The 17,180-nt window shown below is 44.4% G+C and overlaps 1 protein-coding gene across 1 annotated transcript in view; it reads right to left on the reverse strand.

Annotated features, from left to right (window-relative positions):
- SUPT6H (SPT6 homolog, histone chaperone and transcription elongation factor) overlaps positions 1–17,180 on the reverse strand; it is a 76,815-nt gene that overhangs the window by 40,663 nt on the left and 18,972 nt on the right. The window contains exons 2-10 of the mRNA XM_068270151.1: positions 15,125–15,246; positions 13,025–13,192; positions 12,862–12,932; positions 12,568–12,763; positions 12,380–12,464; positions 10,159–10,429; positions 6,992–7,093; positions 2,292–2,408; positions 200–289 (exon numbers count right to left, since the gene is read on the reverse strand). Of these exons, the coding sequence (XP_068126252.1) occupies positions 200–289; positions 2,292–2,408; positions 6,992–7,093; positions 10,159–10,429; positions 12,380–12,464; positions 12,568–12,763; positions 12,862–12,932; positions 13,025–13,192; positions 15,125–15,227 (1,203 nt within the window). The 5' untranslated portion in view covers positions 15,228–15,246. The remainder of the gene's footprint in view (positions 1–199; positions 290–2,291; positions 2,409–6,991; positions 7,094–10,158; positions 10,430–12,379; positions 12,465–12,567; positions 12,764–12,861; positions 12,933–13,024; positions 13,193–15,124; positions 15,247–17,180) is intronic.

Consider the following 17,180-nt stretch of genomic DNA (forward strand, 5'->3'; position numbering starts at 1 on the left):
CCGGAATATACGGTAGTTCATTTTTCACAATGATATACTCTCCCCTAAATCCCCTCATCCTATGTACTGTTCTGATGATAAACAGAAGGAACATGCTACATAAGTCCAGCCAGCGCCGCATAATAAAATCAGAATCTTGAGAGTTACAATAGGGATGCTGTACGGAACACCACTGGTTATTCTCTGATAAAAGGTTTACCTTCTCGTCCCACTGCCAGACTCGCCACAAGTCATTGATGTTCAGCTCAGGTTCAACATATTCTTTTCTGTAAAATGCAATAAATGGGACCTGGAAGAAAGACATAACTGATGTTCATATCACGCACAGCCTACCATGTTTACAAAGCACAGAGATTAAATTAACAAAAAAGAAATATAAAACAAAGGCAGTTATAAAATAAAGAGGAGGAGAACACTGGCACCTAGTCACAAGCAAGGGCAGCCTGGTAACCTTAATATCTTGTATGTATATAAACAATAGATTCATATATCAAGAAGAATCTCAAGTATAACGTGTCAGATTATACAGGAGCATAAATTCCTCTTTTAGCAACCAATCAGCATCTCCCATTCCTGGTACTACAGATAGCTAGGGCACGGAATGAGGAGATAACTGGTTGGTCCAAGAGAAGAAGAGCTCTACAGCAAGACATGCCCTGAATAATCTGTAAAGGCACAAACTGCTGCACAAGAAAATAAAGATTAAAGGGAATCTGAAGTGAAAATAAACTTATGATATAATGAACTGTATGTGTAGTACAGCTAAGAAATAGATTAGTAGCAAAGAAAAGAATCTCAAATAGTTTCCAGAAAAGAATCTCATATTGTTTCCAGTACAGGAAGAGTTCAGGGGCCCATATACCATACAACTATTTTCCCGCCGATATACAGCAGATTTGATCACTGTGATCGAATCTGCTGTGAAATTGTTGCACAAACGCTGACAGAACGATCGATTTCCGTCCGAAATCAATCGTTCCCGACGGTTCCTGTCGTTCCGTCCGTGCGGAAGATTTCGTTTGATCGCCGGCGGGTCGGGAGTGCGTCGACAGCGGCGTTCGAATGCCCGACGACCGACGCTAGCGGCAATAAATTACTTGCTCCGGCCGCCGCGTGTCCCCTGGTCTCCGCTGTCCCTTCTCCGTGCTCGGCTCCTCCAGCTTCACTGAACTTCCTGTCCCGGCAGGAAGTTCAGTGAAGCTGGAGGAGCCGAGCACGGAGAAGAAGACAGCGGTGACCAGGGGACACGCGCCGGCCGGATCAGTTAATGTATGCGGGGAAGGGGGCGGCGGCAGCTTCACGGATTGTGATCGGTTTCATGCTGAAATCGATTCACAATCTGTTTGCAGTAAAGGCAGCCATATGATCCCTCTCTGATCAAATTCGATCAGAGAGGGATCTATCTGTTGGTTGATCTGATGGCAAATCGACCAGTGTATGGCTACTTTTAAGAAACTGCAGTTATCTATGCAAAAGAGCTTATCTGAGCTCTGTGACCCAACTTGTGCTGGAGACAGTCCTATTTTCTGAAGCATTCAAAATCTGTTTGCAGTGTAGGCAGCCAATAGATCCCTCTTTGATCAGATTCGATTACAGAGGGATCTATTTGCTAGTCGATCTGGTGGCAATCGACCAGTGTATGGCTGCCTTTAGGAACATGGTTGCCGTGCTCATCCAATAACTCTGAGTCACTGACACAGAACAGGTGTGCAGATAAGGTATTCTGACATCACCGGCTGCATCCATGTTTTGAGTTAGGGTCTAAAGTGAGAGGCAGCTAGTCAGTATTTTCAGAGGAAGGTTTAAGGGCCCGTTTCCACTAGAGCGAATCCGCATGCGTTGTCTGCATGCGGATTCGCATAACCAATACAAGTTTCCACATTTTTCTGCACGGTAGAGCCTGCAGAATTCACCTGCGTGTGGAATGCAGGCGATTCGCAGGCTATGTATTTGATAGGGAAAACGCACATGCGTTTTTGCCGCGATTTCGTGTGCGAATTCGCACGAAAACTAATGTAAATTGAACCAGGCAGTGACATGGTTACATTCGCATATACCCTGTCATGCGAAATCGCATGCAAAATCGTGGCAAAAAACGCGAATCGCATCCGCATGCGATTTCGTCAGCGGTGGAATCCCGGCGATTCGCACCGCACTAGTGGAAACAAGCCATAACAGTTGCAGCCTCTATATTTATATCGGCATATTAAAAAGGCATGTTATGCACGAAGCAGCCAGCCTAGTAGGCCCTGCACTGCAGGCTGATTTTTGACAGTTTATAGGTTACATACCTCAAAGTGCTGATTTCTCATGAAGTTAAGTGCTTCTCGAATCTTCTGTATGGTGCTTGGCCCTTTGCGGCTGAAGCTAGCTCCAACCTGTCCACGTTCCAGGTAATCAAAGCTCTCCTGTAAGTTAAAGGAAGCATTCATCATCTGAAGCAAACCCAAATAGACACCCAATATTGTTCCAGACCCCCTTCGTCCATCGAAAAACACGCCCAATTCAATTCTGATGTTAAACCACATCCAACATGCTTCCCCACATGGCCAGGTGCTAGCCCCACCCCTCTAAACTTACTAACCAAGCAGCCACCATCTACATTGAATCAGAAGACAAAGCAGATGTGCCCAGTAACATTGATATTAAACAGAATTGCTGCTGAAATATCTTACAGTACAGAAACAAATTTACAGAACAGGTAAATAATATCAGGAAGCTATTGATGGTTTACCTGATCTACTACTAAATGAATAATATATGGACAGCTGAAGACATTTTTAATAAATTACAGGATGGATTCTGTATTTGTATTGAGTCAAACAAAAATGCGATATTAATCAAAATTTGATTGTTTTGTTAGTCGATCATTAGCTGGGACAGGCCATCCATGAGATCAAGGACTGTGTGGTGGTGAGAGCCACCAGGCAGGAATAGCACTATGCCTGGTACACATTGTATAATTTCCCCATAAATTCGAACTGGAATGTTCCAGCACGTCTGATTTGCATTAGATTGAGAAAGCGGACGATTTTGTGCAGTACTTATTTTAAAATCGATACTTATCTCGAGTGCGTGCAGATCAACAAGCTGGAAATCACATGGGAAATCGCCTGTCGATCTGACGGGAAAATTGCACGTTGTGTACCCACCGTTATGCTGCAGTGTTCTCCCCAGAGCCTTTCAAGTGGGTGGACCGCCCACCTGAGATTGTTTCTCCCCCCCCACATCAGAATTACTTTCCTCCTCTTTATTTATTGCAGCGAGCAGCGGCTGTGCCTGTGTAGCCGGCCGCTGTCACTCAGGCACGCTGTCTCCGCCCTCCTCCTCAGCTCCTGTCAGTAGTGTGGAGGGGCGGGGAAAGCTTGTTACAAGCAGTGGGGTGAGGATATGACGTTTGGAGAATCGAGGATGCGCAGCTCCGCTGCTCGTTCAGAGGAATGTCTGTCTGTGCTCCCATCAAGAAGTACATGTGAAGCTAGTAATAGCCGTTGCAAGGAGCTGAAGTTTGTTTTGTTCTTTCAGGCATGTTTCTCTTTCCTCCCCCGCAATTCAGTGCCTGAAAAGGTGCATACACACGCACTACAAAAGGCAACGACGGGTCCGCCGGACCCTCCCGCTGGGCGGTCTTTTAGCCGAAAGTAGAGCGTGCCTACGCGCTGTCGGCGGACTGATAAGGCTGTTTCTGAACAATCCACTGAGTGGATAGTTCAGAAACAGCCTTATCAGTCCGCCAACAGCGTGTACACATGCCCTACTGTCGGCTAAAAGACCACCCAGCGGGAGGGTCCGGAGGACCCGTCGTTGCCTTTTGTAGTGCGTGTGTACGCACCTTAAGAAAAATAAACTCGTCCTGCTGCCTGGCCTTTGTGTATCTATCTGAATGTGCTGCACTTGTCTCCTGCTTAATTAAAGAGACTCACAAAATGTTCAGCCTTATTTCTTCTATCCTATAAGTTCCTATACCCAGGGCCGGTCCTGGACTTTCTGCTGCCTGAGGCAAAAATCATGAAGGCGCCCCCCCCCCCCTCCCCCCTCTCCCCTCCCCCCTTTTCCTTAAAACAAGATTAAAGAAGACAGCTTCAGTTTCTGATCTACAGTGAACTATCACATACCTTGTGATGTGCAGGCCCTGCATATACAGGCTGGGGCCCTGCATTGCAGGGGGTAGTGCTTGGCTGCATATACCAATACAGTACCACACTAGACACTACCAGCAACAGGATGACATATACACCCCCCTGCAATGCAGAGCCCCAGCCTGTATATGCAGCCTGGCCTGCATATACCAATACCACACCCACTAGACACTACCAGTCTGTCTAACACACATTCCAAAATAAATACCAGTAAGTCTGACTACCACATTTATATATCATCATTATGATGACGTCACATTACAAAATACAAAAAAATGAATCCGACGGACCGTGAAAGGCAGAGCAGAGCGCAGTGGCGGTTCCAGCTTCAGATTTTTGGAGGGGCTCAATGGCTGGCAGGCAGGGCTCACGCCCAAAAATGGGCATGGGCACACAACAGAATGTGGGCATGGTCATGAGTTTGAGCTCCGCCTTAGTGTTTACCCCCAAAATACATGTAATATGACAGCATTTCACCAAAAATACACGTAATTTGGCAGAGGTTCCTCCAAAATACAGATAATATGGCAAACCGCTTAAAATGTACATATTGGAGGTAGCAAAGATCGGCGCACACTGCAGCTGGTTTACTATCAGTACAGGCACAGAGTAATAGCTTATACTGTACATACTGGAAGCAGCAGAGATCAGCACACCCTGCAGCTGGTTTACTATCAGTACAGCCACAGAGTCACAGCTTATACTATACATATTGAGGGTAGCAGATATCAGCACACACTGCAGCTGGATTACTATCCGTTCAGGCACAGAGTAATAGCTAATACAGTACATACTGGAAGCAGCAGAGATCAGCACACCCTGCAGCTGGTTTACTATCAGTACAGGCACAGTGTCAGAGCTTATACTATACATATTGGAGGTAGCAGATATCAGCATACACTGCAGCTGGATTACTATCAGTACAGGCACAAAATCACAGCTGATACTGTACATATTGGAGGTTGCAGATATCAGCACACACTGCAGCTGGTTTACTATCCGTTCAGGCACAGAGTAACAGCTAATACAGTACATACTGGTAGCAGCAGAGATCAGCACACCCCTGCAGCTGGATTACTATCAGTACAGGCACAGAGTAATAGCTTATACTGGAGGTAGCAAAGATCGGCGCACACTGCACACACCCCATTAAACTAATGCCCCTCTCCTTCCCATGCCATTAATGTCCCCCCTCCTTCTCCCCCATGCCACTAATAATATCCCCCCCTCCTCCCCCATGTCGCTAATGTCCCCCCTCCTCCCTCATGTCTCTAATGTCCTCCCTCCTTCTCCCTCATGTCTCTAATGTCCCCCTCCTTCTCCCCATGCCACTAATAATATCCCCCCTCCTTCTCCCCCATGTCGCTAATGTCCCCCTCTTTCTCCTCCATGTCGCTAATGTCCCCCCTCCCTCCTCCCCATGTCTCTAATGTCCCCCCTCCTTCTACCCATGTCTCTAATAACCCCCCTCCTCCCCCATGTCTCTAATGTCCCCCCTCCTTCTCCCCCATGCCTCTAATGCCCCCCCTCCTCCCACATGCCTCTAATGTCCCCCCTCCTTCTACCCATGTCTCTAATGCCCCTCCTCCTTCCCCCCCATGTCTCTAATGCCCCTCCTCCTTCCCCCCCATGTCTCTAATGCCCCTCCTCCTTCCCCCCCATGTCTCTTATGTTCCCCCTCCTTCTCCCCCATGGGGGGGCTGTAAACATGCACATTACAGGCAGCAGTCGCAGGACGGGGATAAGGGTTTTTAAAAAAAAAAAAAAAAAAAAAGTCCTCTCAGTGCCTCCGGGCCCTCTGTGGTGGCTGGGCTTACAACTTGCCAGCTGGGGCTTGAGCTCCGGCAAGCCCCAGTGTAGCGCCGCCACTGACAGAGCGGCCTGAGCCTGGGGCAGCAAACTGACTCACCGGCGATGATGGGGTCCGGCGGCGGCGATAGCGGAGGGCAGGCGTCGGGCATGATCCAGGCCCAGCATCCATCATCTTGCGCTGGCGGGCAGGGGGCAGCTGCAGGCGGCGAGCTTGCTACTCCATCTCGCCGGGGCTGGGGGGCAAAGGCTGGCTCATTGTCACGGTCACGGGCAGTGACCGTGACTACTATCAAGGCGGGCTTCCGGTTCTGTATTCTGTCTGGCACCCACCATTAAGCAGTGTGCAGGTGCAGCAGCCTCACAGAGGCCTAGTAGGCGGCAGAGCTTGGACTCGGAGTACGGCATGGTGGGTGGGCCGCAGGCAGCACGTCACATGGCAGGGCTGGCCTGCACTGTTCACCGGGTCAGTCACTCACGATTGACGCTTCAGTGTGCAGACTTCACTGCAGTTAGAGTCTGCAGCCAAATTGAAGTTATCAGGCGGGTCGGGCGGGGGTGGCAGTAAACCAGCACACACTCCAGTCTGAGCAGTCTCTCCCGAAGGCGGCAAAAACCAGGCCAGTTACTTCCTCTTTATGCCTCCTGCTGCCGCCCCTCCACTTCCTGCCGCCTGAGGAACCCGCCTCACCCCGCCTCATGGGCGGGCCGGCCCTGCCTATACCTGTTCTAATGTGGTCTGTCTTACTGCAGCCTTTTGAATCTGATTGAATATTGACTGAGGCAAACCGCTATCTGACACATATCACTTGCTAACCCCATTTAAAAAAAAAAAAAGCAAAAAAAAAGCATAATCACTTCATGAGAGATCAATACAAAGCAGCACACTGTTCCTCAGCACATAAAGCTGCTTATGACTCCAGTTCCCAAACTGAGAACCTCACATACCAGTCCCTCCTGCTCCGTTGTATAATCTTCAATACAATTATGGCATAAAAGAAACTGTCTAGTGTAGCTGCACTTCTCTTGGGAAGTCACATTACCTGTTGAGAAATACTGGGAGTAGCAAATGCATTCCTGTAAATCCATTCAGCTTCTTCTTCTAACTCATCATCTTCTGCAGATTTAACAGGTGTGGTGCGGAGCTAGAAAAATACAAAGCTACTTAAATCACACACAACACAAGTAGTCAGCATAATCTGCAGGCAGCAGTGTGAGATATAACACAGGTAATACAGATTTTACAGGTTTTTGCAGGAAAATCCATGTAGCACTCTGCCAATGTACCAAAATAACTTAACCCATTAGCAGCTTCAAAGGAATTACTGTATCTTGTTTGATAAGTGCTCTGCTTTTGACTTGAGCCAGCAGAACTCAGTGCTGTAAATTCCTGTAATTCTTTGATGTCACTCTGCTAGCAGAAAATACAGAAACTGAAAACAGAAGTCCTCGGTCAGTGTCTCACACTGCTCCTTAGTGACAAGTGGCAATAAATAAATATTACAGCAATACTAATTATTAGCAAAGAAATGTAACAAATAAGACATAAAAAGAACCAAAATAAATTGGCCTGGAGCACTTACAAGCCTTGAAATAAATTGGCTGCTAAAGAGTTAAATTGCAACTCGGTGCCATCACCCTGAAAATATGCATTACACAGGGCCGAGAGCTGGCAAAACTGTTATGACTGGAAACATGACAAGTTTGCATTACAGAATATTGCTGCATGTATGATTACCAAAAGCTATTTGATTTAGCTCCTCAGAATATAAGTGCTTGTCGCATTCAAAGTACATACAAGCAATGGACTAAAGCACTCACCAAGTACAGACTCTCCTAAAAGTAATCTGAGTAAAAAAGTATAAAATAAATAATAAAACATAATTTTGCTTAAAGAGAACCTGAACTGAAAATAAAAAGTCAAAATAAACATACATAGGTCATACTTACCTTCCATGTAGTCTGTTCATCAATCTCTTTCTCCTCTCCTGCGTCCTGTTTTCCACTGTGTTTGATGGAATTCTCTGTCCTCCATTTTGAAAATGGCCATTACCCCATTACAGCTTCCTGGTCAGCACACCGTTAAACTGTTATATTGCCCCCTTGAGCCACAGGGAAACCTGGACATTACCTTCCACTTTCAGCTGTAACTGACAGCAGCTGATATACAGTATAACTGACAGCAACTGGTATATTTCAGTTCTGACAAAATCTTGTCAGAGCTGGAAAGGATCACTATAAGAAGATAATGGTGAGCTTCTGAGAGGAACTGATGGCGAGGTTAGTACGTAATATTCATTTGCAGCTACATAATGTGTTTATTTTATATAATTTTACTCAGTTCAGGTTCCCTTTAAGGCGAGTACACATGCCGTATTGTTACAAACGACGGTTCCATCAGACCCTTTCGCGGGGCGGTCGTTCTGCTGACAGTAGTACGCGAGTACAAGCTGTCGGCAGGCTGATAAGACTGTTTTTGACTGATCCACCCGGCGGATCAGTCTGCTGACAGCCTGTACTCACGTACTACTGTCGGCAGAACGACCACCCGTGGGAGGGTCTGACGGACCCGTTGTTTGTAACAATACGCTGTGTGTACGCGCCTTTAGGCTAGTCAGCCTCCAGTGGTAGTTATCCAGATATCTTAAGCATCTCTCCAAGACGCAGTGGGGTAGATTCATCTACCAGCATTTAACTGCAGTAAACTGCCATGCCAAAATGGCGCACAGCAGTATTATCTTTATTTCTGTCCACAAGTATCATGCATAACACTGTCACGATCCGTAGTACTCACGTAGCGCAACTGTTGCTATGTTAAGGCTCGTTAGGAATGCTCATTACCAACGAGCATTACCACAGCAACAGCCCCACTACACAAGTACCGCAGCTCAAGATAACAGCGTTACGCACGATACTTGTGGTCAGAAATAAGGATAATACTGCCGTGTGCTGTGTATACGGCAGTTTAGCCCAGTTTAATGCTGTTTGATGAATCTACCCCAAAATCCTCCATTGCCTGTAAAAAACAGAGTTTGGCATTCCCTGGAAAAGATAGCGATCCAAAAGTACCAGATGTTTGCATCTATCCCTTTATTTCCCTGTGAGCGCTAAACGCAAATTGGGGTGATGCAATAGCCACCAGTACCGAGCAGTTGCCATTAGTAGGACTCACAATAAGATTACCACGAGCGATACTATGGTAACACGCATTATGGAAATTAAAGAGTACGTGAGACGGATGAAAAGAAAAGTGTTATATATACCTGGGGCTTCCTCCAGCCCTTTTCAGGCCAATCAGTCCCTCGCTGTCTTCCTCCGCCACCTGGATCTTCAGCTATGAGTCCCGGTAATTCAGCCAGTCAGCGCAGTCCGGCCACGTGCCGCTTCCACAGCCAGGAGCCTTCTGCACCTGCACAATAGTGCTGCGCAGGTGCAGTACGTTCCTGGGGGCAGAGTGTGTGCATGCACACTACACCAGACTGGCTCAAGTACCTGGACTCATAGCAGAAGATCCAGGTGGCGGAGGAGGACAGCAAGGGACTGATTTGCCTGAAGGGGGCTGGAGGAAGCCCCAGGTATGTATACAACTTTAATTTCATCTGTCTCAGGTTTCCTTTGTTACACAGTAGTACTATACTCTAGATATGCACTCCCCACAGAGCTGCAGGGAATCAACTGAGAATGTTGTGCACATTGAACACACAGAGGTGTTGTCTATCACCCATAAACCTGGATCAGATTGTGCATGAAGAATGTGTAATAGAGGAAGAATTGCCTCATTCTCCTGCAGAGTACCTGCACATCATTCTTACATGTACCCACAATTACATTGCCTAGGGGCTGAGAGATGTTCTCTGTTCCTTTATGTACCTTCTACAAGTACTCTTACCAAGGACTAGTTTTAGTCTATGAATAAAAGTGTTAGAGGCAAAAGATCTGTCGGATATCCAGGTAACTGGTATTGTTTAAAAGGGAATAAATATGGAAGCCTCTATATCCCTCACTTCAGTAGTCTTTTTAAATTCCTAAGCGTTGGCAGTTAAGACATGCATTTCATGTTGCACACTTTCAATCAATAAGATTATAATATGCAAATTAGAGGAGTCGGAGTCTGTGGATTTTTTTTACCAACTCCACAGCCCTGCAATACATCAGTGCCATTGTGACTCCACATGCAAAGGTAGCAAAGCATCCTGCTTGTTTTCTGTACCTGGAATCTTTCTGGTAGATCTGTGGTTCGGATCTCATTGTCCTGATCAGTCAGGTGACTTTTCTCCAGTTCACTGGGCTCATAGATGTCAAATATACTTCTTCTGCTAACACGCTTCTTAGCGGTCTTCTTGGGTCGCACACGTATTTCCCCATCTGCTTCCTCATCTTCATATTCATACTCCTCCATCTCTTCATCATCCTCATTATATTTTTCAAATTCTTCATAATCAAAATCTACACCGAAAATCTCCTGGGCTTCCTGCAAGGCACTGGGATGGGAAAAAAAAGGACACTGAGGGTTACGCTTAATATAAACATATGTTCAAGAGAAAGAAATAAAGTTTGATATTTTTACGTAACACTAAAAATGTTGCTCAAACTGTACTGCCAGCTACTTTATAGCTACCTTAAAGGGAACCTCAACTGAAAGGAATTACAAGAGTTTCACTTACCTGGGGCTTCGACCAGCCCCCTAAAGCATGCCGAACCAATCGTTCATTCCCCCTCCACGGGTCAGTTTTGTTTCTGCCGATTGATCAGCCAGCGGTCCACTGCGCCTGCGTGGCACTGGCCGCGCGCATCCTTATGCGCGTTCATGTCAGCAAACGCACCCTTCACAGGTGCAGTAAGAGAGAACCTCTCTTACTGCGCCTGCGCAGGACGCACTTGCCAATATGAATGCAAGAAATGAGAATGCAGTGTGGGAACAGAGGATCTGTTCAGCACGACGTGGGCACAGGACAGCTTCAGGGGCCTGGTCGAAGCCCTGCAAACTACAGTAATGGATTTTTTTTTTTTTTTTTAGGTATATTGCTGAGGCCGCCATTTCCAGGAACCCCAGTGCACATATTACATTGTCACCTGAAAAGATCTAGAAAGATTGTACCGGGAAAAGGAAACCTAGCAAATGATTGAAAGGGAACCTTAAGTGACATATGAGAAGATGAGTCAGACGTGTACCAGTATGTGCAGTGGCAAGCATACAAATACCTATGCTGTGTTCCTATTCTTCTCTTTCTGCCTGAAAGAGTTAACATTTAGTTAATCAAGTGACAGTTTCTCTTGAATCGGGACCTAGTCAGATTATAGCGTCCCTTAGGGCTCTTTTCCACTAAGGCGTTTGCGATGGCTGAATCGCAAAAACGCAAACTGCTAGCGATTTTCCAAATCGCTACAGTTTGCTTTTAACATAGGAATCGCGGTAGGTCATTTCCACTACCGCAATTCCTTTTATGCCTGATCGCGCGGCGGAACTATTATTGCCACGATTTTGCTATGCAGTGCATAGCATAGCAAAATCGCGATCACAAACGTCGGGAAATCGCCGGGAACTTTTTACCTTTTGCTGAATCGTGAACGCTAGCGATTGCTAGTGGAAAAGAGCCCTCAGTGATATAGAATCAAAGCCATAAAAACACAAGAAAAAAAAAAACTTTCCTGGCAGAGAACTGGGCTTCTGAGAGCAGGAGATAGATAAAAGTCAATAGCTGGTATATTTTAGCTCTCTGAGACACATAATCACTGTGTCCTTGAGCAGAGAAAAAAATAAATCTATTTAAGTTTTAAACATAACACAAAAAAACAAACAAAAGTATTTTAAGAGTAGGATATATAAAATTGTTTTTATAATCACTTTATTTTTACTTAATGTTCACCTTACCCTGGCAGCAAGATTGTATGCATATTCAAGCAGGTCCTCCCTACCAAATCATGTACATTACAATTGAATGCATATTAATGCCGTATTTACAGCATGTTGTAAGCAAAGTGTTTTACCACTCGAAGACCTACCCAGTAAGGTCACAGTTCGTCTATTCATTTGAATTTAGATGCCTGCCTCCAGAATTTAGGAGGACTTTAGCATTACAAAAACTCACCAGATTTGGTGACTGACACTAGTCTCTAGTGTTTTCTATGAAGCCATCTAGGTTTACAAGAAATAAGGACTGTGGAGTACTTACAAAGCTGCCGAAGGAATTCTTAAAAAATATCACATTATAATTTCTACTATTTAATACCATTTCTAGTGAAAATTATCTTAAAAAGCTCAACTGCAGGACTCCAATCAAAGATAAAAGTGAATATGCCTAATTTTAGTTGGTGGTGGGGTTTTAGCATTTGGTCAAAGAGGGGGTGGGAGAGGTTTAAAAAGAGGAAAAGTCTGCTATAGCTTATAGCCCTTCATTGAATGACCACAGATTAAAGTTGCTATAACTTACGCATCGGCATATCCTGGAAGTTTCTTTCTCCATTTGGGTTTTTTCAATGGTTGTCCATCATCATCAACAATGAAATCATCAATGTCTGAAAAACAACAGAATCTGGAATAAATATAAGGTTCAAGTCTTACTGCACTAATTTCATATGGACTATATGACCATAGAAAATGTTTTCCAAAAAATCCTACCAGACTCCTCATCTTCCTCTTCTTCCTCCACCTCAGGTTCAACAATTGCCGGCTCTCCAGGCTCTCGCCCTTCATCATCTTCTCCATCTTGGAAGATTTCCCCAGCGATGGCTTCCTTCTCATGCTCCTCCTTTTCAGGGTCTTCTTCCTCATCTTCATCATCTGACATCTTCCGCACACGGCGAAATTTCTTTTGCTGTATTGAAAGATTGTCATATGTAAATATAACACTATACTGGTTGAGACTATGGACAACTCATTCCTCTTGATGCGTGCAATAACCGGTTTACTTACACGTTTGACTTTTACACCCAAGTTCTCCTCAATGAGATCAAAATCGTCATCTTCCAATCGGTCATCAAATGCTGAAGGTTTAGAGAAAAAAAAATTATCTTAAAGACAATGTAAAGATAGGAAATTCAGTATTTGCATTTCAGTTTTCAAAATCTGGACTTACAGCGCTTTTTGCTCTTGTGGCCCACTTCATCTTCTGATCTCCCAGACTCACTTCCACCATCTCCCTCCTCCTCCTCCTCATCTTCATCATCATCGTCATCATTAATAAAACCTCTTAAGTTTCCCTGCTCATCCTGATCTTCAGGATTCTCTTCCTCCTCCTCTTCATCTAAATCCAAACAAAAACAAAAAACCATCATATTTAGCAAATTTTTGAATTTTACAAGCTCTGAAAGCAGGTTCTAAAATGTACTTGTAAATACTGTATACTCCATCATATAGGAATATATTGCACATACAAGCTCATAGTCAGAAAGTGCAGTCAGACAAATACAATGGCATGTGCTAAAGGCAGAGAAGAAGCGCAAAAATATAAATTAAACTATAGATCCTTCTAAAAGCCTATGTTCATTTGCAGTTTAGAAGTGCTGCGCTTAGCCTTCCCCTACCCCCAGAGACCAATTCAGCAGTATTCCAGTGTTGTCCCCGGGCTCTTAACTGGGTGCTCCATCCGGTTAGTTTTGGTGAGTACCCGGCTGTCATCGGCTCACCTACTTCTCTGCTATAAGCAGAGTTGTGCAGGGAATCGCCGGCCCCGCATTACCTCACCCCCCCCCTGACTATTTTTTTATGCCACCCAGCTGGAAGAAATTTCTGGTGAGAACACTGTATTCTATTATTATTTATTTTATTTAAGAAGCGCCAACATATTACACAGTGCTGGACAATAAATATATACAATGATACAAGGATGACAGACGTAACAAGGTCACACAAAACATAGAATAAAGGCAAACGGTACAAGATACATGATCATGCGATTCTGGGCTGGTTAGGTAGGCCCAGTAATACAAGTACAAGGCTGTCATAGGAAAGGAGCACACAATCATGTAGACTACACTAGGGAATGGAGGACCCTGCCAAAGGCTTAAAATCTAGGGGGTGGAAACACTATGTAGGGCTGTGGAATAAATATTCAGCAAAGTTACTGTGTGGTAGGGGGGTGGGTAGGCTATCTTAAAGAGGAGGGTTTTGAGGGCTTGCTTGAATGTGTTGACAGAGGGAGCAACTCTGATGGGCGGTGGAAGGGAGTTCAGAGGGTGGGGGTGGCTCTTGAAAAATTCTGCATGCGTGCATGAGAGTGGGAAATGTGTGGGGCATTCAATTGTGCACCGCCAATCAGTTTGCGTATTTTAACTACTTGAAGACTGCCTTACGCCAATGGGTGTGATCGTGGCGGCAGCCCCAGGACCGCCTAACGACTATTGGCGTCAAGTCCTAGAGCTGCAGTTTGGCAGGGAACACGTATGTGCATGCGCGATAGTTCCCTGCCGTTTCATGGATCGGGTCTCCGTGATCAGCCTGCTAGCCGCGATCGCAGCTAGCAGGATGTTTTCTGCCGAAAGGGGAAGTAATTCCCCTTTGTTTACCTCTGTACAGCGCTGCAATCTCCTGCAGCGCTGTACGTCTGTCACTCGGCTGTCCCCCGGATTGGTTGGGAGATGGAGCCCTCTCATAGGCTGATGCCCATGAGAGGCGGGGATAAGTGCCGATTGCCTCCCTATGGCGATTTGGCCGGCACAGGGGGAGGTAGTAACAGAGAGGAAGGAGGGAGGGAAAAGCCTCCCCTTTCTAATAAAAAAAACAAACAAACAAAAAATAAAAAAAATGCAGCAGCGATCAGATACCTCTAGCAGAGTGTCCTATTAAGGACACTAAAAGGAGGTAAAGTTCGTTTGTGTGCTGAGTTGCAGGGCTGTGCAGCACCCTGACCAAGCTGCACAGCCCTGTATTGTAAAAAATAGCCTGGTCTTTAGGGGGGTGTAAGCCTATGGGCCATGCCACAATCACTGGCACTAATTTCGCACTGGACATTTTATCATTGTGTACTTGCCACTCCAATTCAAGTCTGTCATACTACATGACAGAGTATGGGTAGAGTAGATTGCCATGAGGAATTGCAGGTGATGTTCGCCCAACACGCACCTGATTGAACACTGAAGATTATTGTTAGTCAGGAGGGTCATACTGACATTCATTTGCATGATTTCTTTGGCAGCTCACTCCCACTGTAAGAAAACATCTTGCACGTGAGACTTACCATCATCTTCTACGAACTTCTTGTTAACCCTCTGAACCACCTCGCCTTCCTCATTGTATTCCTCCTCAGACTCCTCAGCTTCACTCTCCACAAAGTCAGACATGCTTCAGTGGTTAATATTTCTGCAATTAAAACAAACATTGATAATGTGCCATTCTGTTTTCGGATTTCAGTAACATAGTTATCAAGGTTAATGATAGTCATATGTCCATCAAGTGCAACCTCTGAACAGCACCACAAAAGACCATGGTGCTATATAAATCAATAACAACAACTAGAATTTGAGCTCCACCTGCAACAGATTACTGAGGCTTTTAAGCCACTGATGACATGCTAACTCAGGTTTCGGTTCCTCTTTCCACTAATGGAAAGTTTAGTCTTGTTTATAGTCTTTTTTCAGTTTCAATGTGTTTGTTTACAACAGGGTGAAAAATAATAATAATAAAAAGATTAAAAAAAAGGGGGGGGGGGGGGGGGAGAGGGAGATTTTATTGTCTTTATAGCATGTTCACATACTACATTATACAGTCAAAAGAAAAACCCCTGTGTATTGGACAAATGCTCAGATGTTTAGCGACATATGCACTTTTGCACTACCATTTTTTCTGTAAATGTTAAAGGACAACTGTAATGAGAGGGATATGGAGACTGCCATATTTACTGACAGGTTGTCCAGCTGATCCTGTCTAATACTTTTAGCCATAGTCCCTAAACAAGCATGCAGCAGATCAGGTGTTTGATATTGTCAGATCTGACAAGATTAGCTGCATGCTTGTTTCTGGTGTGACTCAGACACTAGTGCAGCCAAACATATCAGCAAGGCTGCCAAGCAACTAGAATTAAATATGGCAGCCTCCATATTATTCTCACTGCAGTTCTTTAAAAAAGGGACTCCGAGCACCTCTCATGGGCATGCCTTTTTTTTTTTTTTTTTTTTTAAATCAGCCTTTATTAAACAATTTAATACAAACATCATAATAACAATTTTTCAACCAGTACAGCAATATAAGTTAACTTATGGCATACCAAATAGAAATAGTGCAAACACACTATAATAATATTTGTAAAAAAAAACCTTTTTTAACAGCATCGATAAAAGTACAAGATATATGTCTCATTTAGGAATGGGAAGAGAGAGAAGCTTCATTAACGAGACACTGAAGACTAAGTAGTGACAAATATTCTTAATTCTCATTTAAGACCAGAAAACAGTCTATCCTGTATTAAGGAAGAATCGGGTAACCTAAGGGTATCCAACCAGCCTGCCCAAATCATATCAAACTTCTGTGGGGCTTTCCTATGTAAATATATCACCTTTTCCATCTTTAACCACTTGAGAACCGTGAGCTTTACCCCCCTTAAGGACCAGGCACTTTTTTTCCATTCAGACCACTGCAGCTTTCACGGTTTATTGCTCGCTCATACAACCTACCACCTAAATGAATTTTGGCTCCTTTTCTTGTCACTAATAAAGCTTTCTTATGGTGCTATTTGATTGCTGCTGCGATTTTTACTTTTTATTATATTCATCAAAAAACACATGAATTTTGGCAAAAAAAATGATTTTTTTTTAACTTTCTGTGCTGACATTTTTCAAATAAAGTAAACTTTCTTTATACATGCAGCGCGAAAAATGTGGACAAACATGTTTTTGATTAAAAAAAAACCCATTCAGCCTAGATTTATTGGTTTGGGTCAAAGTGATAGCGTTTACAAACTATGGTGCAAAAAGTGAATTTTCCTATTTTCCAGCATCTCTGCCTTTTCTGACCACCTGACATGTTTCATGAGGGGCTAGAATTCCAGGATAGTATAAATACCCCCCAAATGACCCCATTTTGGAAAGAAGACATCCCAAAGTATTTACTGAGAGGCATAGTGAGTTCATAGAAGATATTATTTTTTGTCACAAGTAAGCGGAAAATGACACTTTGTGACAAAAAAAAAAAAAAAGTTTCCATTTCTTCTAACTTGCGACAAAAAAAAAAATGAAATCTGCCACGGACTCACTATGCTCCTCTCTGAATACCTTGAAGTGTCTACTTTCCAAAATGGG

Source organism: Hyperolius riggenbachi, chromosome 2, assembly GCF_040937935.1.
Source record: "Hyperolius riggenbachi isolate aHypRig1 chromosome 2, aHypRig1.pri, whole genome shotgun sequence".
In the NCBI taxonomy this organism is placed as follows: domain Eukaryota; kingdom Metazoa; phylum Chordata; class Amphibia; order Anura; family Hyperoliidae; genus Hyperolius; species Hyperolius riggenbachi.